At 31.2% G+C, this 19,813-nt stretch overlaps 3 protein-coding genes and 2 long non-coding RNA genes across 10 annotated transcripts; 2 read left to right on the top strand and 3 right to left on the bottom strand.

Moving 5' to 3' along the window:
- Positions 1 to 1,181: 1,181 nt before the first annotated feature.
- LOC114172705 (hydroxyproline O-galactosyltransferase HPGT1-like) lies at positions 1,182 to 5,820 on the bottom strand. 2 transcript variants are annotated; one of them, XR_003602235.2, is made up of 13 exons: positions 5,487 to 5,820; positions 5,301 to 5,364; positions 5,051 to 5,100; positions 4,776 to 4,969; positions 4,160 to 4,223; positions 4,023 to 4,095; positions 3,573 to 3,696; positions 3,147 to 3,234; positions 3,003 to 3,053; positions 2,155 to 2,226; positions 1,828 to 1,940; positions 1,525 to 1,632; positions 1,182 to 1,454 (listed from the first exon to the last, which is right to left on the bottom strand). XR_003602235.2 is itself a non-coding variant. In XM_028057038.2 (12 exons), exons 1-12 carry the CDS (start codon positions 5,597 to 5,599, stop codon positions 1,610 to 1,612), a joined length of 1,029 nt encoding a protein of 342 aa, XP_027912839.1. In that variant the 5' UTR covers positions 5,600 to 5,820; the 3' UTR covers positions 1,182 to 1,609. The 2 variants fall into 2 exon arrangements, 1 of the variants encoding a protein (XP_027912839.1); XM_028057038.2 differs by having other exon boundaries at positions 1,182 to 1,632.
- Positions 5,821 to 8,283: 2,463 nt separating this feature from the next.
- Positions 8,284 to 9,664, top strand: LOC114173166 (uncharacterized). Its single transcript, XR_003602455.2, has 2 exons — positions 8,284 to 8,492; positions 9,403 to 9,664. It is a non-coding gene; the product is annotated as an uncharacterized LOC114173166 (long non-coding RNA).
- A 2,420-nt stretch (positions 9,665 to 12,084) lies between these two features.
- On the bottom strand, positions 12,085 to 13,346 carry LOC114173036 (Lactoylglutathione lyase / glyoxalase I family protein). 3 transcript variants are annotated; one of them, XM_028057231.2, is made up of 4 exons: positions 13,043 to 13,346; positions 12,623 to 12,758; positions 12,445 to 12,545; positions 12,085 to 12,331 (listed from the first exon to the last, which is right to left on the bottom strand). In XM_028057231.2, the coding sequence occupies exons 1-3, from the start codon at positions 13,201 to 13,203 to the stop codon at positions 12,489 to 12,491; spliced, it is 354 nt and encodes a 117-aa protein (XP_027913032.1). In that variant the 5' UTR covers positions 13,204 to 13,346; the 3' UTR covers positions 12,085 to 12,331; positions 12,445 to 12,488. The 3 variants fall into 3 exon arrangements, with proteins under 3 accessions (XP_027913032.1, XP_027913033.1, XP_085525805.1); XM_028057232.2 differs by having other exon boundaries at positions 12,085 to 12,328; XM_085669679.1 differs by having other exon boundaries at positions 12,085 to 12,545; positions 13,043 to 13,342.
- LOC146888528 (uncharacterized) lies at positions 12,654 to 13,416 on the top strand. Its single transcript, XR_014992885.1, has 2 exons — positions 12,654 to 12,784; positions 12,921 to 13,416. It is a non-coding gene; the product is annotated as an uncharacterized LOC146888528 (long non-coding RNA).
- Positions 13,417 to 13,930: 514 nt separating this feature from the next.
- LOC114173785 (uncharacterized protein At5g41620-like) lies at positions 13,931 to 17,510 on the bottom strand. 3 transcript variants are annotated; one of them, XM_028058380.2, is made up of 4 exons: positions 16,811 to 16,952; positions 16,269 to 16,345; positions 16,050 to 16,181; positions 13,931 to 15,716 (listed from the first exon to the last, which is right to left on the bottom strand). In XM_028058380.2, the coding sequence occupies exons 2-4, from the start codon at positions 16,317 to 16,319 to the stop codon at positions 14,205 to 14,207; spliced, it is 1,695 nt and encodes a 564-aa protein (XP_027914181.2). In that variant the 5' UTR covers positions 16,320 to 16,345; positions 16,811 to 16,952; the 3' UTR covers positions 13,931 to 14,204. The 3 variants fall into 3 exon arrangements, with proteins under 3 accessions (XP_027914181.2, XP_027914178.2, XP_027914179.2); XM_028058377.2 differs by lacking the exon at positions 16,269 to 16,345 and having other exon boundaries at positions 16,811 to 17,510; XM_028058378.2 differs by lacking the exon at positions 16,811 to 16,952 and having other exon boundaries at positions 16,269 to 16,794.
- Between the last annotated feature and the right edge of the window lie 2,303 nt (positions 17,511 to 19,813).

Here is a 19,813-nt window from a genome sequence, read left to right as displayed (position 1 = left end):
ATAAAATGACATAATTAATCTAAACCAAATTACAATAGTCACTTTGGTTTGTTTTTTTTTTTCTCATCTCGGAACCCGTAATTCTTATGTTAGTTTGAATATGTTTATCTAAAAACCGAATTAAAGATCCTTATTCAAAATAATAAATTATTATTTAATAAGTGGATCATTTGACTTATAAATAAAACTAATTATTTAAATTGAATTCACAAATGATAAATATTTAAATATTTTGAAACATTATTTTTTAACATAAACATAGTTTAGTTTTTTTCTACAAACTTCAATTAAATATATTTTTATAACATTAATCCTATAATTTAATTATATTTATTGGTTATTGTTAAAATCAATATATTTTGTTAAGAAATTTGATTCAACAAATCTTATCCAGTATTGTTAACTTGAGAATGAGTTTAAATAAATAAAAACTTCAAAGTTTCGAATGAAAAATAAACCACTTTTAAATAATAATAAATTTGTCACATAAATTACTTAAATTAACTTAGTATTATACAAAATAATTACAATAACGTACAGGTGTCCAACAATTAAAGACATGGGATTAGTTAAATCACACATTGATATCCTGAAGGTATCAAAACATAAGGCAAATACTTTATTGTACGCCCTAAAGGATGTACTTTCTCGTCTATATTTAATTACAAAAGTAATAATTTTCTTGTATAATCAATATTCATGGAGTGAGAGTGTAACATTTTTTACTTTGAATAAGTGTATATAAAGTTAATCTATCTCCACTCACATCCAAGTCCAAATCTAAGCATAAATAGCTTTCCATCCAACCCACTTCTAGTTTTGTAAGTTATATTTTCAAACAAAAAAAAATAAAATTCACACATTCTTGGCCTGAACTTAACCCACAAAATATCCACAAAATGTTTCAGCTTGAAACAATGCAAAATAATTCGGTGGTTGACTAGACTATTCTCTTATTGTTTGTAGTGAGTATACACACTACATGCATGTATAAAAAGAGTACTGCATGTAAATAATAAGCTATAAAAGGAATAAGTTCAACAATAATTTACATCATACCTCAATTATACTTAAAACCGAAAAAGAACATGGCAATGTCTTAAATAATATAACATATAATTCAAAGAAAAAATAACTGAACTAGGCAAGAGGTATGAATGCATGATGTGTTAAGTCTAATCTACTTACGACCAACCCTAAAATCAAGTGTGGATTCAACATGTATATCTCAAGTCTAGTTAAAAAAAAAAAAAAAAATCTTACATTTTAGTTGCTATACTTTCTTACATTTTTCCCATATGGTGTGTTAAGTATAACAAAGATGGGCAAGAGCTATTTATATTACACCATTAAATGGAGAAAGAACAATTTCTCAAAATCACACAAACATGACCAATTTCTCAATACCTTGGACCATTCTGAGGAGCATGCTGGTACCTCATGTCACAGCCATACTACAAACAAACAAGCCTGCATTCAAATGGAAGAATCAACAGCTGGTTGAATTTATCATAATGGAATCACCTGAGACAAAAATGATGATAGAGGATGGAACAGGTTTCTGTTTGCTATAGATCCTTCTGTCACTCTATTTGTCATTGGAAAGTCGTCATACTGCCACACAAATTGCCCCTGAAAGATGGGAAGAAAACAATAAACAATAACTAAATCCATCATACGCTGTTTGTAACACTTATCCCCGTCCACCTTAAAAGCCCGTTACTTTTGATAACGCCTGGAACAACTGGGCCAATTTGTGTAGTATCACTCATTATTAATACTATACGATGTCTATATATAAGATAGATATGGTAACAAGAAATTTACCAGGGGACCAGGAGGAGCAGCAAAGTTTTGTTTCATCAATGTGCTGTACATCAAGCCCAATAAACCAAGATCCAATGCTTACATCATCGTGTACATATGTACGGAGCATAAAACTGCAAAGTAAACATTCCAAATTGATACAACATTTTTACTTCATGTTTGGATACTGACCTGACTAAAATCATATCCAAAAATTGAAAATCTGGAACAAACTATTTGCGGATTTGGCTTTCACCGTGAAAATTTGAATCAATCATGAAAGAATTGAATCTAATTCAAAGACGCAGTTAGATAATTATTACAAACACACACAAATGAAAACTATACCTGTTTATTGAAATAAACTGAGCCAATGATTTTGAAATGACATAGACCTCACCTGAAGCATGTCTAAAGTATCTGAATCAAAACAAGCATGGATTTGAATGTCAACAAAAAAAGTCCAATAAAAGGATGGGAGAAAAACAATTCAGGGATCTAATACATTATTTGGACAGTATATCTAACAGGTAAGCTTTGATAAGTCTTTTAAGAAACTATTTACAAACATTTTTTCTTATAAAAGTTGAGGAGTGTTATAATACTAAGTTGTTATGGTTTTCTTTAATCATTATAACTATTTTTCTTCTCTCTTTTGTCTTATCATGAGTTTCTTCTAACTCATTAGACCAAACTCTAATCTTTTTGCAACACAGTAATTGTTACTCGTCCAACTAGTTTTAACCGATGGTGAAAATCTAACATGGTTTTCTTGACATATCATGTGAACGCAGAGTGTCCAATCACTATGCTAATTCATTAGGTTATTTCACTCATATTTAAATATGTAAAAATTATCATCTTGAGGAAAAGAAAATTCCATCATTCAACTGAGACATGATGTTGGAAACCAGTTTATTTATCATTATTGATTACATTTCCACTGTTGCATAAGCTCATTAAGGAATCCTTATCACCGGTAAACATCTTTTGATAAGGTATCAGTAGGTAGGTTAAATTTTTCTGAAAAAAAAAAGTGATAGCATCATATAGAACAGGAACTAAGAACAATTGGCAATGTCTTCCCAAAACCGTAATATTCTACAAAGAACTTTTAGCTTTGTATCAAAATCAATATCTCGTAAGAAAAGGAAATAAATAAAACTAACAGTTAAGTATGTATTAGTATTACTCACGATTTTCCATCACCAAATTTCCACCAGTCTGGCTCATGCCATTTATGTGTCCTATAAAACATGATTCGGACAGAATGAGAAAAGGGAAAAAATTCTAATACCATAATAAATTGTTCTTACTTCCTAATGAAGCATTATACTCACCGCTCAGAGAAAACTTTGCCTGATTTCATGCAACCAATATACACACGGGGCTTGTCCAAATGAGAAGCTAGCACTACTCCAAGGGAATCTGTAGAAGAAATAATTTCACACACAGTCACACAGCAAAGGACCTACAACAGCTAAAAATACTAAATCCAATTGGCTTTATCACTTCTAAATCTTCACAACTATCTAGGAATTCAAGAAATTTATATAACTACACCGGTGGGGTTTCCGTTCATCATCAAATTATCGGTACCAATATTTTCTGTTGTTTGATTTTCATGAATGGTAAGTTCTGCAATGGAGCTATAGCAATATTATATTTGATATATTCCAATTATTAAAAACAGCCTTTTATGTGTGTGCATGAGATGCATGATGTATTATATTTTTCATTGCCAGACAGAATTAAGGACCACATACCGAGATTAACATAGACATCATCATTGACCTTAGCATAAAATTCAGCATCCCATTTGCCTACTGCATGAATGAAGAATGATTTTATCTTTTTTGCTTTTTCTTCAGGGGCCTCCACTTGATTACCCTGTGAAGTAAACAAAGCTACATGACATTATCATATTTACTTGTCACGTGTATTAAATTATATGTATATCACGTGATGCCTCAATAGTCCACAAAACAAGGGGTAAGAACAGAAGTTGGCCCAAAGACTTTATTAACTATACTTCAAAATTTTGAATTTAAAAGAAGTTTGAAGCCATAGTTTTATACCAAGCCCTTTACAATACAAAGTATATCTAAAATGCATGTGCCAAATGTGCGCATTCAGTCACCCCGGGAAAATTATAATATCTGTATTTTTCATCAAATATGGCTCGAATGAAATTATCATCATAAAAGGTAACATACAAGAATGACGAAATCATTGGTGTGACTGATTTCTGCTTCAATTTCTTTGTCCAAACTGTCTCCACCGTTTGCACTGCATCAAAAATGTTAAAAGTCAATCATTTGCAAAAATTGAATTTGAACCTCCAAAAATGTACCTTCTTCCTATTACAAATCGCACAATGATTCCTTTCTTATCAACCAGTTCTCTCCTAGCTATACCTGCAGAAAATAGGGTATCAATGAGCTTTGGCAAGGCTTTTAAAGACTACATTAATATAATTTGAAAGATTAAAAACAGAGCCATATTTATAGCAGAGAATTTCAAAAAACCAAATTATTAATGTGACTGCCTGAACACGGATCCAAACATGCTGACATTTATGAACCAAAATAAATTATAAAACCCATGAAGTGGTAAAAATAGGTTGTCAGATGATAGTATATTGCTTGAAACTGAAAAGTGATCAGCACCTGCTGTCAAACTTTTGAGTTCTGGCTTCATATGTTATTTATGTTGCCCAGTTGAAGGTCATATGACTCATTGCATTCAGTAACAATATTGGAAATGATAAAACAGAAGAAAGACCAAAAACAATAACAGCACGCCTGATATTCAGCAGTAGCTCATGATCATAGAAGGCGGAAACCAAACTACAAAATTGAAGTCTACAATAAATTTATTTGGCACATAGAAAGTGTTCCATCGAATAAAGCTGATAATGCCAATATGCAGAATCATGTAAAAGGAAATCAAAACAACGACAAAGGTACCTGCTGGCATCCAAGCCTTACGGATTGCATCTCGGTTTTTCCTCCGGCCAAAGGTTGTCATCACTCCAACTACTAAAAGTACTTTCTTTGTAGGATGTTTTTCATTATTTCCTAGCAAGCGCTTTGGAACAAAACCTTCCTGTCTAGCCGCAGCTAGTTCCGTCTCAAGGACAGACAACTTCTTACTTTGTTCCCTAAAAATAAGCGAACAACAGTCTTAGGTAGAGATTATTAGTAGCCAAATTTAAATTCAATAATTAAAATACGAAAATTACCTGCAGGCTATAACTTTCAGTGTATCATCAAGAGAAACGGCAGATTGACCCTGAAATCGGATGAACTATACTGCCTCATTGATATCCTAAGACGACAACTAAAAATTAAAAAGAGAAACACCACCAATCGCATCCACACACAGAAAAAGGCATGGTATGGTACAGCACACACTTAATCATAAAAGAACATTCCAGTGTAAAATGTACGACAGGCATTTGCAAATTTCAACGAAGAAAACTAACACCATACCTGACCAGTTCTTTTTTCAAGCTCTTCGACTAAATAAGCCCTACTTTCCGCCTCCTGAAATAGCCTGCGTATCACAATACATCAAAAACTCGAAACGCAATTCACAGTAGAAGTTGAAAAGACAGATGATGAATAAGGAGAAGAAAACTTAAAATAATAATTATAAAAACTTACTAAGTAACTAACCTGGCGGCAACGTAAATGGTAGCCATGGTAGAAATCATGGCTAGCATGAGCGCAGAAACACGTGATCCAAAAGAATTACCAGAAAGCCGGTTCTGCGATCCCCGGCTACGCATTTCTTGTTCGTCGAAATTATCATCCAAATGTCAGATCCAGGGAGAGAGAATATAAATCAGTGTTTAAGAGACGAATGTAACCGTTTGGTTGGGACTTGATTTTTCGAGTTTGAAATGTGAAAACGACGTTATAACCGCTTTTAATTTCAGGGTTTATGCAATGAAACTGTTCTTTTGGTTTCAGGTCACCCAGAAGGTATCAAGATGCTGTTGGATTCAATGCCAAATGCAAGGGGAAATACACTGTAATGTACCAAGGGTGGGTAACCTCACTTATTTTTTTTGAATTAAATATGTTTTTTTTAATCTCAAATCTCAATAAATTTTGAAATTATTCTTTGAAATTTTATATAAATTAAAATTTTTACTTTTAAAAATATGTAAATTTAATCATTTTTACCAAATTTTATTAAGTTTATTTGATATTTTAAATGTATTTTATGATAATATTTGAGTTAATATTAAAGCGAAAATGTGTCAAACGGTATAAACAATTTAAATACTATCATGAAATATACTTTAAATGTTAAATAAACTTAACTAAATTTGGTTAAAATAACTAAATTCACACATTTTTAAAAATAAAAGACTAAATTGGTCAAAAATTTTAAAAATGGACAAATTCTAAATTTCACTAAAACTTAAAAGAACCAATATCATATTTAAATATACTTTTTTAAACGATAATAATATTTCCCTACTTAGTTACTTTTTGTTTAAATTTATACAAATTTAATTCTTGACTTTATTTAAGGAGACTATATTTATTTCATTGTTATTTCTTCCGATGTTATTAATGGATTTTCATCAAACCGGTAATTTATTGATTAATTTTGATCAAGTTACTTTCTTTAGTTTAACCTATTAAATAACTTTAATTTATATTTTCTTTTTGCATTTTTTATCCTCTCATATTTTTTTTTCTATAGTATATTTGGTTTGATTTCAATTATGTGTATTGAAATATAATTTCCTTCAAAAATTTGAAAAAAAAAACCAAAACTAATTTAGTGGGTCTAAAATTTACCGTATAACCATAGATATATCATAACTCTAGCCTTTTTTGCCATCGAAAATAAATAAAATAAAATTTTAATTAGGTTTCAAGTGTTTGAATAGAAAAATTGAATTTGCTTAACCTTGATGTATTGTAGCTTAATTATGAAGCTAAGAAAAAGAAGGGAAAAAAGAAAATTTATATTGACTCGGTTTATACTTAAAAAAAACAAAGAATTGAAAATCTTATAGAACAATTGTAGAATTAATTTTTTTATTTCTAAATTTAAGATAAATATATATTTGGTAATCCAAATGAAATAAATAAATATTTTAGTTTCTCAAATGTTGATATGTCATATTATAAACTTACAATTGCTTGAAATAAAAACAATGTTTGAGAGGGTTGTATTTATGTTATAAAGAAAATTTGTTTATTTTTTATCAAGTGTGATGCCAATTTTTTTCCCAATTTAACCAACAAAATAAATGGCCAGTAGTGTCCATCAATTGATCAATTTAATCAAATACAAAGGATTAAGTATGTTTTTAGTCCCTGAACTTTAATCCAAAATTGGAATTCGTCCCTAGCCGAAACTTTGATCAATTTTAGTCTCTAAGTTTTAAAAATGAATGAATATAGTCATTTTAACCCAATTACTTTGACTTTTTTCAATATGTCGAATGTGTTTCATGTTAATATTGGAGTTGTTTCTGTCGTTTGACACATCCTCAGCTCAATATTTACTGAGAAATGCGTTCGAAACCTAAAAAAAAATTAACAAAATTATGTTAAAAGGACTATATTCATTCATTTTTAAAGTTTAGGGACCAAAATTTATCAAAGTTTCGGCCAGACGAATTCCAATTTTGGGTCAAAGTTCAGGGATTAAAAACATACTTAACCCAAATACAAATAACCAAACTGAAAAATCCAAAATAAAATCAATAAAAAACCAAAAAAAAAAACGTTATATGTTTCATTGAATAAAATCAATTTTAGCTTTATGATTTCATATTAAAAACTAATCTAATTCAAATTAATTACTATAAATGTTCTATATATACCTGTCTTGTTATTGAGAAATTAATTAACTAAAGTTGTTTATTAATTAGCTATATTTATTTAAGAATTTCCATGAGTTAGCCACTTTTTTCAGATTTTGTATTTACTTTTGAGATTATTGTCTTTAATGTACAATATTTGAATTTATATTTTAAACGATATCATGTTTTATATGGTAAATATTAAGTAAAAGAAAGTATTTTGAGTATGTAAAAAATACACGTGTCATTATTTTATTGTTTAAAACACACGTGACATGGATTGTGCTCATTGGATGTCATTGTTTTTATTTATTTAATAAATGAAAATATTTCTAATAGGATTACATTAAAAAAAAAATATTCTAAAATATATTCTGATAGGAATTGAATATTCCCAGTTACATTTTAGTTTTCATATGGCTACATGGCAGACATAGAAAGGGTATAATTGGTGTTGTGTAACCATTGTCTTTCACAGGGTAATCCTATTCGAATCTCTCATGATCTCATTCATATCTTTTAGATTAACACACGCAATAAAATTATTAACTCTAAAAATACGTAATTTTGAATTAAATAAAAGCATATAAATCTTTGCACATATTAAACTGAAAGAATTTATGAAAAATTACAAAGGCAAGTGATAATGCAAAAGCACTTTAAATAACAGTAGTGCTTTCTCTTGATGCGAGCTTATAAAAAGGGCTTGTTCCCTCAGTCTCTGTGTGAACATTTTTCTCGACAGTACTAAGATTAAGGTTCTCATCTCACTCATGTCATTGTTTGGTCTTCGAGTGTTTGAAGGTTTGGAACAAGATTTGCATGGTGATTGAGCAATGAATAGAAGTCGGTAAGAGAGAGCTTTCTTCGGTCCACTAACACGTGGTAATAAGATTCAATTAGCTGCCGACTCATTCATCCAAATATTGATAGAGTGAACGAAACACTCACACAGTAGATGAATGAATGATGCGGGAGACAAATTGAATCTTATGCTTCATGTATTTGGACTGAAGGGAGCTCCCTTTTTTTCTTTTTCTTTTTCATTCGTCCTTCAATTTTCTATGATTTTTTTTTTCTTCTAATAGAGGTTGGAAGTCTCACATCGACTAAAGATAAAACAATTTATAGTACATAGTCAGAACAAACCTCACCTTGTAAGTCAGTTTTGTAGGGTTGAATTAGACTTAAAGTCCACTTCTAACATGGTATCAGAGCCTGGTTAGAGTCTATCTTATCGAACTTCATGTTACAAGCCAGTTTTGTGGGGTTGAGTTAGATTTTAAAGTCGACTTCTAACAATAGATATTAAGTTAAAGTTATCACATACTTCTTTCTCTTTGGATTCAATTCAATTTCACAGGGTGAGTAATTACAATCTTTGATGTAGTCGTTGTTATAAATATTTTTAAATAATTGATATCAGGTTAAGGATCTAATTCAGCTGGTTGAAACAATTTTTTAGCAAAATTATGTTATTACAAAGAGGCAAGATAATAATAATAATGATCGGTGTTAAGTTAGAGTTGAAACTTAGATTCTCAACTAATGGAAATATACTATGTTATCTTTTTTCTGAAGAGTAACGTTGCATCTTTCTAATTTTAATTTTAACTGATAGAATAACAAAACAAACTTTCAGGATGTCACCCTATTTAAGAAGTTGTTGTGAATATTGATTTGGATTTGCTGAATTGAGTTTGATTATGGTTATGGTGTGTATGAAAGTTTTCAATCTTTACTTGAAGAGTGGAATGCAGATGAAGCTGTTATGCAAAGCATGACTCCGACAAAATAAACTGATGTGAAAGAATATTGTCAATGAAAGATTTAATGGCACTTCATTTGCTTGGTGGGGGAGATTGAAGGACGCAAATTACTTTTTTTTTTCTTTGTTAATTATTTTCTAATTGTAATTTTTGATTTATGTATTATAAATGTATAAATGTAAGTCAGTAGTCATTTTATAAGTTATTGCTATTGTTTCATTATTACTTTCAATGTATTAAATTCCTTGTGTAATTCCTTAGTAATCGATTATTTATTTTATTTATGAAATAAAATGTTTTATATTTCTGATAAAAAAATACTGTTTAATACACAAATAAAAAGGATTAGAAAAATTAAAATGTTTACACAAAAATATATATGACATACAAAAATTATATATAAATCATATGATAACATGTCTTAATCTGGAAAAAGGTAACAGTGGCCATTTTCAATTATGCAGAATCTAACATCACTTTATCCATCATATGATGATACTGATAACTGCTCTATCTTTAGCAAACACAAGATTTAACTAAAGTTGTTTGTCATTAATTGGCAATTAGTTATCATGTCAGACTAATTAAAAAAGAAATCAAATACCCGAATTTCGTAGTGCTGATCACCTAGTGAAGCATGGCCAGTTTAATATAGAGTGGTGTTTGAGATTTGACAATGGAATTTTGCATTACGTTTGGAAATATACTTAATTTAGGTAAAGTTTGATTTCCCTTTATTCTCATGGGCCTAGATGTTTCCAACCCATATGGAAAAGTATAAAGAGTTAGTGAAGTGGATTTGTTTGTTATCATCATAAAAGTCTTCTCCATCATCATCTCAAGATATGGAAATAAATAAAGCGTTATATATATATATATATATATATATATATATATATATATATATATATATATATATATATATATATATATATATATTCATGTTTTATAATAATATTTGATATGTTTACACCGTTTGACATATTTTTATTTCAATGTTGATTGAGAAACACATTTGAAATATCAAATAAATTTTACAAAATTTGATTAAAATGTCTAAATTCACATATTTCTAAAGATAAAAAAAACTAAATTAATCCAAAAATTCGAAGAGAATTTAATTACAATTTTTACTAAAAGTTAAGAAAAAAAACATGATTTAATCCATAAATAAGTCATCATAATCCACTTGCGAATCTATGTGCTATAATATGCAAACAATATTAAAAAGAATAATAATATTTTGACTCACTTTTAATTTATCATTTTAATCATTTTTTAATTATCTATTTTGATTTTTTTAATGGTGTGATACGATAATTGAAAGATGATTAAAATAATAGATTAAAAGTGAGTCAAAATATTATTAATTGGTTGATACATAAGGTAGCTCAAAGATCTGAGAACTGAGGTTGTGAACTGCATGTTTTGTGTAATGCTGCTGCAAGGAGTTTAATTTTATCTGAGTTGATTTGACAATAAGTAACATTATCACCACCTTCTTTTCTTTACTAGTGGAGAACATGCGTATGGTCTCACGATTTGGTATTTAATTTCTAAAATTAGTTAATGGCATTAATTGGTTATCTCTCAAATCAATGTTCAAGATGCTTCCACCAAGGCATATGTTCGGTATGCAACATCTGGTTTGTTTATTGTTTGAAAGAAAAACAGCACTTGCTGTGGAACATTTAGTTTGTCAACTGTTGGAAGGAAAAACAGCATTTTGTGTAGTTCGGATTTAGAAATGTTTGGTCAGGTTTTTACTTATAAGGAGGAAGAAATAAGAAAACAATGTGGGATCACACATGTTATAACGAGTGCATGATCAAACCTCAACCCCACAAATCAATGGACTCCTTAGTGGAGAGAGACGATGAGAAGAAAATATAAATTTTTCCAATAACGATGAGAACACAAATGTTAGTGAACAACTTCTTTTTTTTCTCCATTTTTTCTCTATTCTTTTGAACACTAAAAAAATAAAAATATTTTTGATATATGTTCCTTCGTATTCAATAGTTACAAATGAATTAATTAGAAGTTAATATGAATTAAAAATTAAAGCAGTGAAAGAATTTAAGCAGTGATTTCTTAAAAATGAAAAAACATTTTTAAAGTATACAATAAAAGGAACTATTAGTGCAAATATTACATTTGAAAATCCGATTTCACTGTTAAAGAAACTCCACTCCTAACGCAACAGAAGATATAATGTCATCTTCAGGGGGCATGCAGAATATTAGGAGGGAATAAAGCAAGTATTTGGGTGTACAAGGGTTCTTCTTATCTTCAACATCAAGCGAACACATACAGGTTTAAGGATCAACATTCATTTTTCACACCTGACAAATGATGCAATCCATGATGTAATGTAAACATGCATGTAGTTGATATTAATAATTTAGACACACATCAATCACTTTTGATGGTTACATTACATAGTCCTTTACATCAATATCTTTATATATATAAAAGAAGGGAATTTGTATCTGACGCCATACAATGTATTAGCACACGAGAAATAGAAAAACACATTAATCCAAGGGGGCTTGGGCAAAAAAATATTCCATGGATGATTGAATGATTGCATGGTCGAAGGCAACAATTAGTGGTATAATTGAAAGTTTTAAAGTTTAAATGTTTCACCAAAAAAAATCAATCCTGGGAGAGTAGTAGAAGACAAGATATTATAATTAAACCAAAATTCAACAGGGAGGAAAGAGAAGCTGTCTTCCTTAAAGAGAAAAAAGAAATCTAGAGGTGATTTCCTGTCAAATATAGCAAATATGGATGGTGCCAAAATAACCCCATCTTAAAGACAGATAATTTGGAGGCATTTGAATACCTTCTTTTCAATCTTCTAATCATTTTACCTTATTCTCAGGTCTGTTGCTTCACACGCCATATCCTGCTGCTGCTATAGGGCTCGACAAGATAACATTATCAATTATTGCAGGGAATCCATAAAACGAAAGGTATCACATATTTACCCTATCTTTTCCAAGATCACAACGGGCTAAAAACTGTTACCATGACAACAGAGGGTATTGTTGATACTGAATCTGCTATGCATCTTAGACAGGTTCATACAGGCCTAAGACATGTCCATCAATACACCGCATAGCTGCAACCTGATCACAGGTAAATCACATCAGACTTTGGTCAAGTCCTCTTCAGTTGTATGAAAGCTATGAGTGAATCACAATACCTTTCCATGGATCTCATATTTGATGGGCCCATCGAGTTCAGCTCCTAACGCCATTAATTTAGTTACTGTACTGTTCATGTCAGTCACCGTAAAAGACAAAAGGGAGGAGTACGCTTTCTGCGCGGTGGCTTGATCACTGTGAAATTGAAAATGAATCAGCAGGTCACCACTCCTTCCAATATTCAAAACCAAACATTTCTTTGAAAACATAATAATTTGGACCACCAGAAAAACCTTCGAAAATTAAGAAAAAAATAATAATAACAAATCAAGAAACTAATCACGTTATTATTAGTAGGTTTCTCGGGCATATTAGAGTTAATTAAAGAACCATGCACATTGTGGTCGTCATTAATTACGGCAATTAGCAATGAACAATCATCGAACACATGGTGGGCATGAGAAGAGAAGAGAAAGTACTGGGAAGAATGCATGAGGGCAAGCTTGAGAGAACCAGATTGAAGTTCGGCCCAACGGAGAGAGCACACGTTGATGGTGAAGTCCAAGCCTTCGGAGTAGAAGCGTGCGGCTTTTGGAACATCCTTGTGTAATTGTAATATCCACCTGAACGACGCTGCCATCAGGGACGCCGTCTGCGTTTCGCTCTTCTTCGTATACACACGTGCGCTCAATTGGATTTCAAGGTTCGGGCCTGCTGAATTTGGCCCATTTATTTCTTTTTCTTGACGGATATCACCGGAACGGAACCTCTTGATATTTGCGATCTAATTACATAAATAGCTTCTATTTTACGTTATTCTTTGTCAATTAATGTGAAAAATTATTTTAAAATATATTTTCATCGCATATCTCGTAAGTTTAAATACTTTGGTGTATAAAAAAATTGAACTTAAACCAGGTGCACACTTAAGAGAAAAAAGTAGTACAGTTGCTTATAATGAACCCAAATACTACTTCTATGAAATCACTTCGTTAAATAAAAAGAATTTCGACAATCTTCACGTGTTTTCTGTCCTTACTTACAAGATCCTTTTCAAAAAATCCTTTGTCCCTTTTTATAAATCCCAATTATAATTAAATGATACATTAATTATTTTCCCTTCTATAACTACTTTATATTTAAACACTATAAGAGGGAGTATTTTTACTAATAAAATAATTAACATCGATGATACCCAGGTCAATGCATATATAGTCATGGATTAACCATATTTTATGAATCCCCTATTCATGGTTGGTACTGATAAGTACAAATTTTTTTGCCATGTGTGGTTTAAACTTACTAACGCGTCACAAGATCAAATTCGGGTCCAGTCGTGTCATAACAATGAGAAGAATACAAAAAACTATCCAAAATTGTATATTTGTTTTTCACTTCTCAAAATCGACCGGATTCTTTTTTTCGCTACATGACATGACAACATCTACAGTAGTATATAGAAAATAAACCCCCAAAGGAAAATTATGTTACAGATACAAAGTGAAAATTATGAACAACGCAAAAAATTGCACGTGAAAGGAAAAGACGAGGGAAGTGCAATGACCAGCATGCAAATTCTTCACCGACTTATTACCTTAGCCTGAATTCTCCAACATGTTAAATGTTTATGCTAAAGCACCTCTAAAAGGACCCTTTCAAGGCTTTTAAACGCGATCGCTGCCCCTTGGACCTAGCTTCAAGAAGCTTCGCCTTCAAAGTATTGTTCTCCTTTGATCCTGAAGGCACTTTGGAAGCCTCCGATACGTCAAGGTCTTGGGATCCAAGTTTTGCCATCCACTGCTTCACAGGGCTTGCCTGATTCCTCCATCCAGCATTGCTGCAGGAAGCCTCGCCATAATTATTCTCAGCGTGCATATTGCCACCTTCTGATGCCATAAGTTGACCTCTTATCAGATTATCGATAATGTGATTTTTACTGGAGCTGTGCAATTCAGTGGGGTTCATCTTTCTTTCAGAATCATCATCTTCGTTGATCTCAAAGTGTTCGCATTTTTCAGATAAAGTTCCTTCAACTGCCTTGGTATCTGTGGTCTTCCCCTTATCTGCATCAATTGAATGGGACTTCTTATGTGAATCAGATGACATGGCCCACGCCATCTGTTCTTCAAACTTCACTTGCAAGCTAGATGGGCTACGATGTTTTAACCCTTCTCGTGGTATTGGTTTTTTCTTCGTGTGGTTGGTTTTCAATGTATCCTCAAAATGTTTGTCGACAGCCTCTTCTTCATGTACCTTAGATCCCTTGTTACTTGGCTTGTTCAACTCAAAACAATTTGAATCACTTCCCACGGAATCATCGTCATCACCCCCCACCTGCGGTGCACTGACAGCATCGTTCAGTGGTACAGATTCCAAGGAATTACGGCGATTCCTTACCACTATATTTTCTGTACTTCGACTATTTTGTTTAGCTCTAAGAAAAGTCTCTATTTCAAGGCTTAGTTTATCGACTATGGACTTATCCATAAACCCATTCTGAGCTGCTTCCAGCTGCATCTGCATACGTTCATCCAGCCATGATTCAGATATGTGAAGAATCAAACGATCGTGATCAGCCCTTTGAATCCAGTCCTTATCAGACTTGTGATTCAGACTATGCACCTCTCGTTCATATTCATTTATTCCCCTAGCAAATTCATCACAGAGCTCCTCCAATAGTTTTCTTCTTGTTCTCTCTTGATCCAATTCTTTTAGAGCGTTAGTAAGAGAGGACTTCACTTCAGAGAGATCTCGAGCTAATTTCCGGTGTATACTCTCTGACCGTTTCCTTAATTTCCTCTCATCCTCAAGTTCATCCCTCACGGATTGCACGGCAGCGTGGAGTCGATCCTGCTCCTTACTCTTCCGAACCAATTTATCCTCTGCAATTTGTTTCATCAGATCATCAACCTCATGTCGATCTGCTTGTCGGTCTCGAAGCAACTCTTTGATCCTGATACGCGAATGATCTAGCTCTGATTTTAATGCTTTTATCAATGAAATGTTAGAAGCATGTTGTTCTTCCAAGCTCCATATTCTGTTTAGCACTTTTAGAAGCTCTGTAGATGTTTTCAGACTATAATGTGGCTCACCAATCCTTCCCTTAAATTCCAAGGAACTAGAAGGAGTGGCTCCAGGATTATAGGGTGTCATCTGCAAAGCATTCAATAAAATATTGTATATTCATCCAACAATAAACAACCTTTCACTAGTGTAGGGATCAGTATTGACTACGCTTTGCATCAAACAGACAATAAAGGATGAACCTAGTATTCGCAGAAAATATTTTACAATACACTCTGGAACAAGAAGGTAATTAAAAAATAAATCTACAAAAACAGTGACTCAAACTCTGAAATTGTTTCATTCTTTAAGCAATCTTCACTATTATTACGATTCCTTTATTATGGATATTATTCTAACTGATTATTTTGGCAGCAAACTATATAGATACATATTATGGTTGGGGTCAAGGTTGATGCTTACCTCCATGGAACTACCATAACTTGCAGGAGATAAAGGTTGCAGTGCATGATTATTTCTCTCAATTGCTCGATGCTGATGCTGCTGCATCAAGGATGCAGCAATATGCCTCCTCAAACTGCTGGCGCTAGCTGGCTGATAAAAGAACAGAAAATTATAATTTTAAACGATATCTAGATTTGTCTCTATGGAATCGTTAACAATGTCTATGAGAATTTCTACCTCCAATACAGGCACGAGGTTAAAGACAGTGCATGACTTCACACTAAACATGTCTCGATGCTCATGGACGCTAAGATCTAAACATGACCATCCACAAAATAAAAGAAATTGAAAACAGGTAGTGAACTAAGGCCACATGAAAGAGATCATTCAGCCAAATACAGATACATAAACAACGAAGGAAGAGAAATTTCGAAAGGAAAATGGCCGTCAAAAGGAAGGACAAGCATAAAACGGGAAAATTAATCACGGGTATCAAAATCAACCCAAACTAGATTCGCTATGCCCTTCAAAAACCAGACAGTAAGGAAACATTTTAATAAAGAACAAATTGCAGATGCTGAAAGAATATTTCAGGAATAACAATAATAATAATAAGTCAAGTCAACTTATGGGAAATTAAAAACAACAAAAGAAAACTAGTATTACAGCCTAACCTGGTAGCTAAGTATACATAACATAAACCCTCGAAAGACAAAATCCCAAACAAATGAAGGAACGACAAAGATAAGAAGCAGAAAGAAAAAAAAAACAGAGGGCACCTGATCAGGGGAACTGGGAGATGCATCGGCCAGGAAGTTGGAGATGTGGAGAGCCTTGTCCTTGTGGAGGATGTAATGGTGGCGGCGATGTCTGGGATCGGGAGCGGCGGCGGCGGCGGCGGCAGGAGGCGGAGCGTGATTAGCAGCAGAACGATGCATTTGAAAGAGTGGGAAAGAGTGGTTGAATTCCCAGAGCGCTGCGGCGAGCTTCCTAGAAGAAAGAGAATGGTCCCGAATGTGTTTGTTAGTGTGAGTGAGGGAGAGCCAAGAGGGGAATGGAGTAGAGGGGCCCCTGCTTTTCCCTACCAAAACCCCTCGCCTCAACTTTTCTCCTAATTTTTCCTCCTTTTCCGCTTCTTCTTCCTCGCTTTTCATCTCTCTCTTCCTTTATTTATGCCTTCTTTCTTCTCTCTCATCCACCCCAACCTTTTTATCTCCCATTTATTGTTTTCTTTCCCTTTTTGTTGCCTCCTTAATAATACACTACACTCCCTGCTTCTTCTCTACTGCTATGTCTGCCTTCCAACTTTAACGTTTCTTCTTAATTCGTTGGAGTCTCTACTTCCATGTTTCCAAAGAAGAAAAAGGTGTTTCAAAATGTGAAAGCAAAATTTTTTTCTATTGTATTTTTCTTCCTTATCACCACAATTAAGTGTTACGCAAAAAATTATCGATGTCAATGAATCAAAGATCTCGTATATTAGCTACCGCACCGGCGAATTCAACAGTTTTAATTAACCGCAGATATGAGCAGGAGTAGTTTTTTTTTTTTCTTGCTAGAGATGAGTGATCGTACAGATTTTTTTTAAGCAAGGGAATCTATCATTTTCATTTTAATATTCGAAAATGGTATTTTCTTTAATTCGTGTAATTTTTTTATTTTATAATTTCGTTTGGTGATCGTAGATTTTGGGAGAGTCAAAAGTTTCTATTATTCAATTCAAGTTTATAGAGATTAAACTTTTTACTTCTCAACGAGTTTGCACTCTCAGCTTTCTTTAACTTTTTATACATTCGTTCCTAAATTTGTCCCCTTCTCATTCTCCAATATGAAGTTGAAGATAGTTGAAAGTGCGAATTCGATAAGAGATGAAAAATTTAATGTATGTAAGTTTGAAAATAGAGATTTATGATTCTCTCAAACTACGTTAATTAAAGAAAATTAAAAAAGAAAAGAAAAACCCAACTGATAACACTTTGTGAAAGAGAGGTAAGAGAAAACGTTAGTAAAATACTATTTTTATTTAATATTAGACAAGAGAGAGTAAACTCTCTCCTTAATTTCTGTATTCCTGCATTACAATAAATAAATATAAATTAATTAAAGATAAGATAAATAACAAGAATATAGTCAATAAGTGTTTTGTTAAACTTTGTAAGATATATATGTTGGGAAAATATTAAAATTTATTCACCATTTTCTTAAAATAAGTTAAGTTGTGACTTTGGACATGGATAGAAAATGTGTTGTTTTATCTTATTAGTTTAAGTAATAATAGTTATGTTGAGATGTTCTATTATGTAATGGAAAATTTTAATAAATGAATGAATCAATTTTTTTAACATGTTTTAATGTTTTTACGATTTTCTACTGAAACTTCATTTCAACGTATCATAATCTATATATAAATTAAGTTTTATATAAAATTTTACATACACATCTCATTACATACGAATTTACATATGAAAAGATAAATAATTACTAGTTCGTGATTACATACGAAAAAAATTTATATGTAATGTGATTACATACGAAAAAAAATCATATATATGGATTATGATACGTAATCCGTATGTAATATGATATGTATGTAAAATTTAATTTGTATATGGATTATGATTCGTATGAAATTATTTGTATATAATTTTTATTTTTTTAGTAAGTACTGAAGAAACAATTTGTTTTAGCATTAGCAATTAAGATTGATATCCAAAAATATTAACTGATGTGTAAATTAGTAAAGAAATTCATAAAATAAATGAAAAATATTATATTTTACTTTTTCTAAAATAATATTTTTTTTATTTTTATATCAGTTATTTTACTTCTGTCAACTTTTTTAACTTATATTTAATACATAATATAATAAACGTAAAATTTGATTATACTTCCTCGATCTATACTACTGAAAAAGTTATATATTAACTACCGAAATTTTTTTAGCTTATCCGTAACTAAAATCAAATTGTAATATTTTCTAACTTAATTATAGTAACTAATTAAAAAGATGTATAATTCTTCGCTCTTTCTAGAGATGTGTTTATATTTTAATTGAAATTGAAATTTTATATTTTGTAAACAGAAACTAATAATTTTGATAAATTTGTAACTAATGGTGATTAATTTAAATTTTTGGTAGAAATTAGTTAATTAACAAATGCTGAAAAAAATATATTTTTACGTCTTCTCCAATATATGATCAGCAGAAAAGCTTTTTCTTTTTATGCGAACGGTGTTAAAAGTAAACGTGAAAAAAGTTACTCTTTATGAATCTTCATTCTAATTCACATATACATCTCTTCTTATTTATTTTTTCTAACATCGTATAATTCACAATCCCTCCTCTAACTATAATCTAACTATAATCACAACTACTTTCAAAGTTACCCAATTTTCCATGATATAATATTTTTCTTATCTTATTTTCTAACTACCTAAAAACAAATTATTCTTCAATAGTTTCCGTTCTTTTCTCCTTAAAGACGATCTGGTAAGTAACTTAATTTATTACATTTAGTTAATTTTGTAATATAACTAATAAAAAGTTATCATAAATTCATGTACATTAATTTTAAAGAAGCTTGTAAAAAATTGTAATGATATGCAAAATTTATTATTATGTTTGGATTTAGAATATTTAAAATACGTGTAATATATACTTATTCATTTTTCAAATCGCTTAAAAACAAAGACCAAACAAAACTGTTTATTTTTTATCATTTTTCGATTCATTGTAATCATCTAAACAATATATTTAATTTAACAATAATTGTATTGTTTTT

Source organism: Vigna unguiculata, chromosome 2, assembly GCF_037176805.1.
Source record: "Vigna unguiculata cultivar grain cowpea cultivar isolate G323 ecotype 2 chromosome 2, ASM3717680v1, whole genome shotgun sequence".
In the NCBI taxonomy this organism is placed as follows: Eukaryota; Viridiplantae; Streptophyta; class Magnoliopsida; order Fabales; family Fabaceae; genus Vigna; species Vigna unguiculata.
The sequence above is the reverse complement of the archived record's forward strand: the minus strand, read 5'-3'. Positions and strand labels throughout refer to the sequence as shown.

Bases quoted from the DNA above. Each gene is read 5' to 3' on its own strand.
- LOC114172705 (XM_028057038.2), bottom strand. From the start codon at position 5,599: ATGCGTAGCCGGGGATCGCAGAACCGGCTTTCTGGTAATTCTTTTGGA. The intron at 3,054-3,146 runs GTGAGTATAATG...CATGTTTTATAG, and splicing joins GGCAAAGTTTTCTCTGAGCG to GACACATAAATGGCATGAGC. The intron at 1,633-1,827 runs GTAAATTTCTTG...CCCATCTTTCAG, and splicing joins CTGCTCCTCCTGGTCCCCTG to GGGCAATTTGTGTGGCAGTA.
- LOC114173785 (XM_028058377.2), bottom strand. From the start codon at position 17,185: ATGAAAAGCGAGGAAGAAGAAGCGGAAAAGGAGGAAAAATTAGGAGAA. The intron at 16,182-16,810 runs GTGCCCTCTGTT...TTCTTTTATCAG, and splicing joins CTCCCAGTTCCCCTGATCAG to CCAGCTAGCGCCAGCAGTTT. The intron at 15,717-16,049 runs GTAAGCATCAAC...AATGCTTTGCAG, and splicing joins GTTATGGTAGTTCCATGGAG to ATGACACCCTATAATCCTGG.
- LOC114173036 (XM_028057231.2), bottom strand. From the start codon at position 13,203: ATGGCAGCGTCGTTCAGGTGGATATTACAATTACACAAGGATGTTCCA. The intron at 12,759-13,042 runs GTACTTTCTCTT...TCAATTTCACAG, and splicing joins GCCCTCATGCATTCTTCCCA to TGATCAAGCCACCGCGCAGA. The intron at 12,546-12,622 runs GTATTGTGATTC...ACCTGTGATCAG, and splicing joins AATATGAGATCCATGGAAAG to GTTGCAGCTATGCGGTGTAT.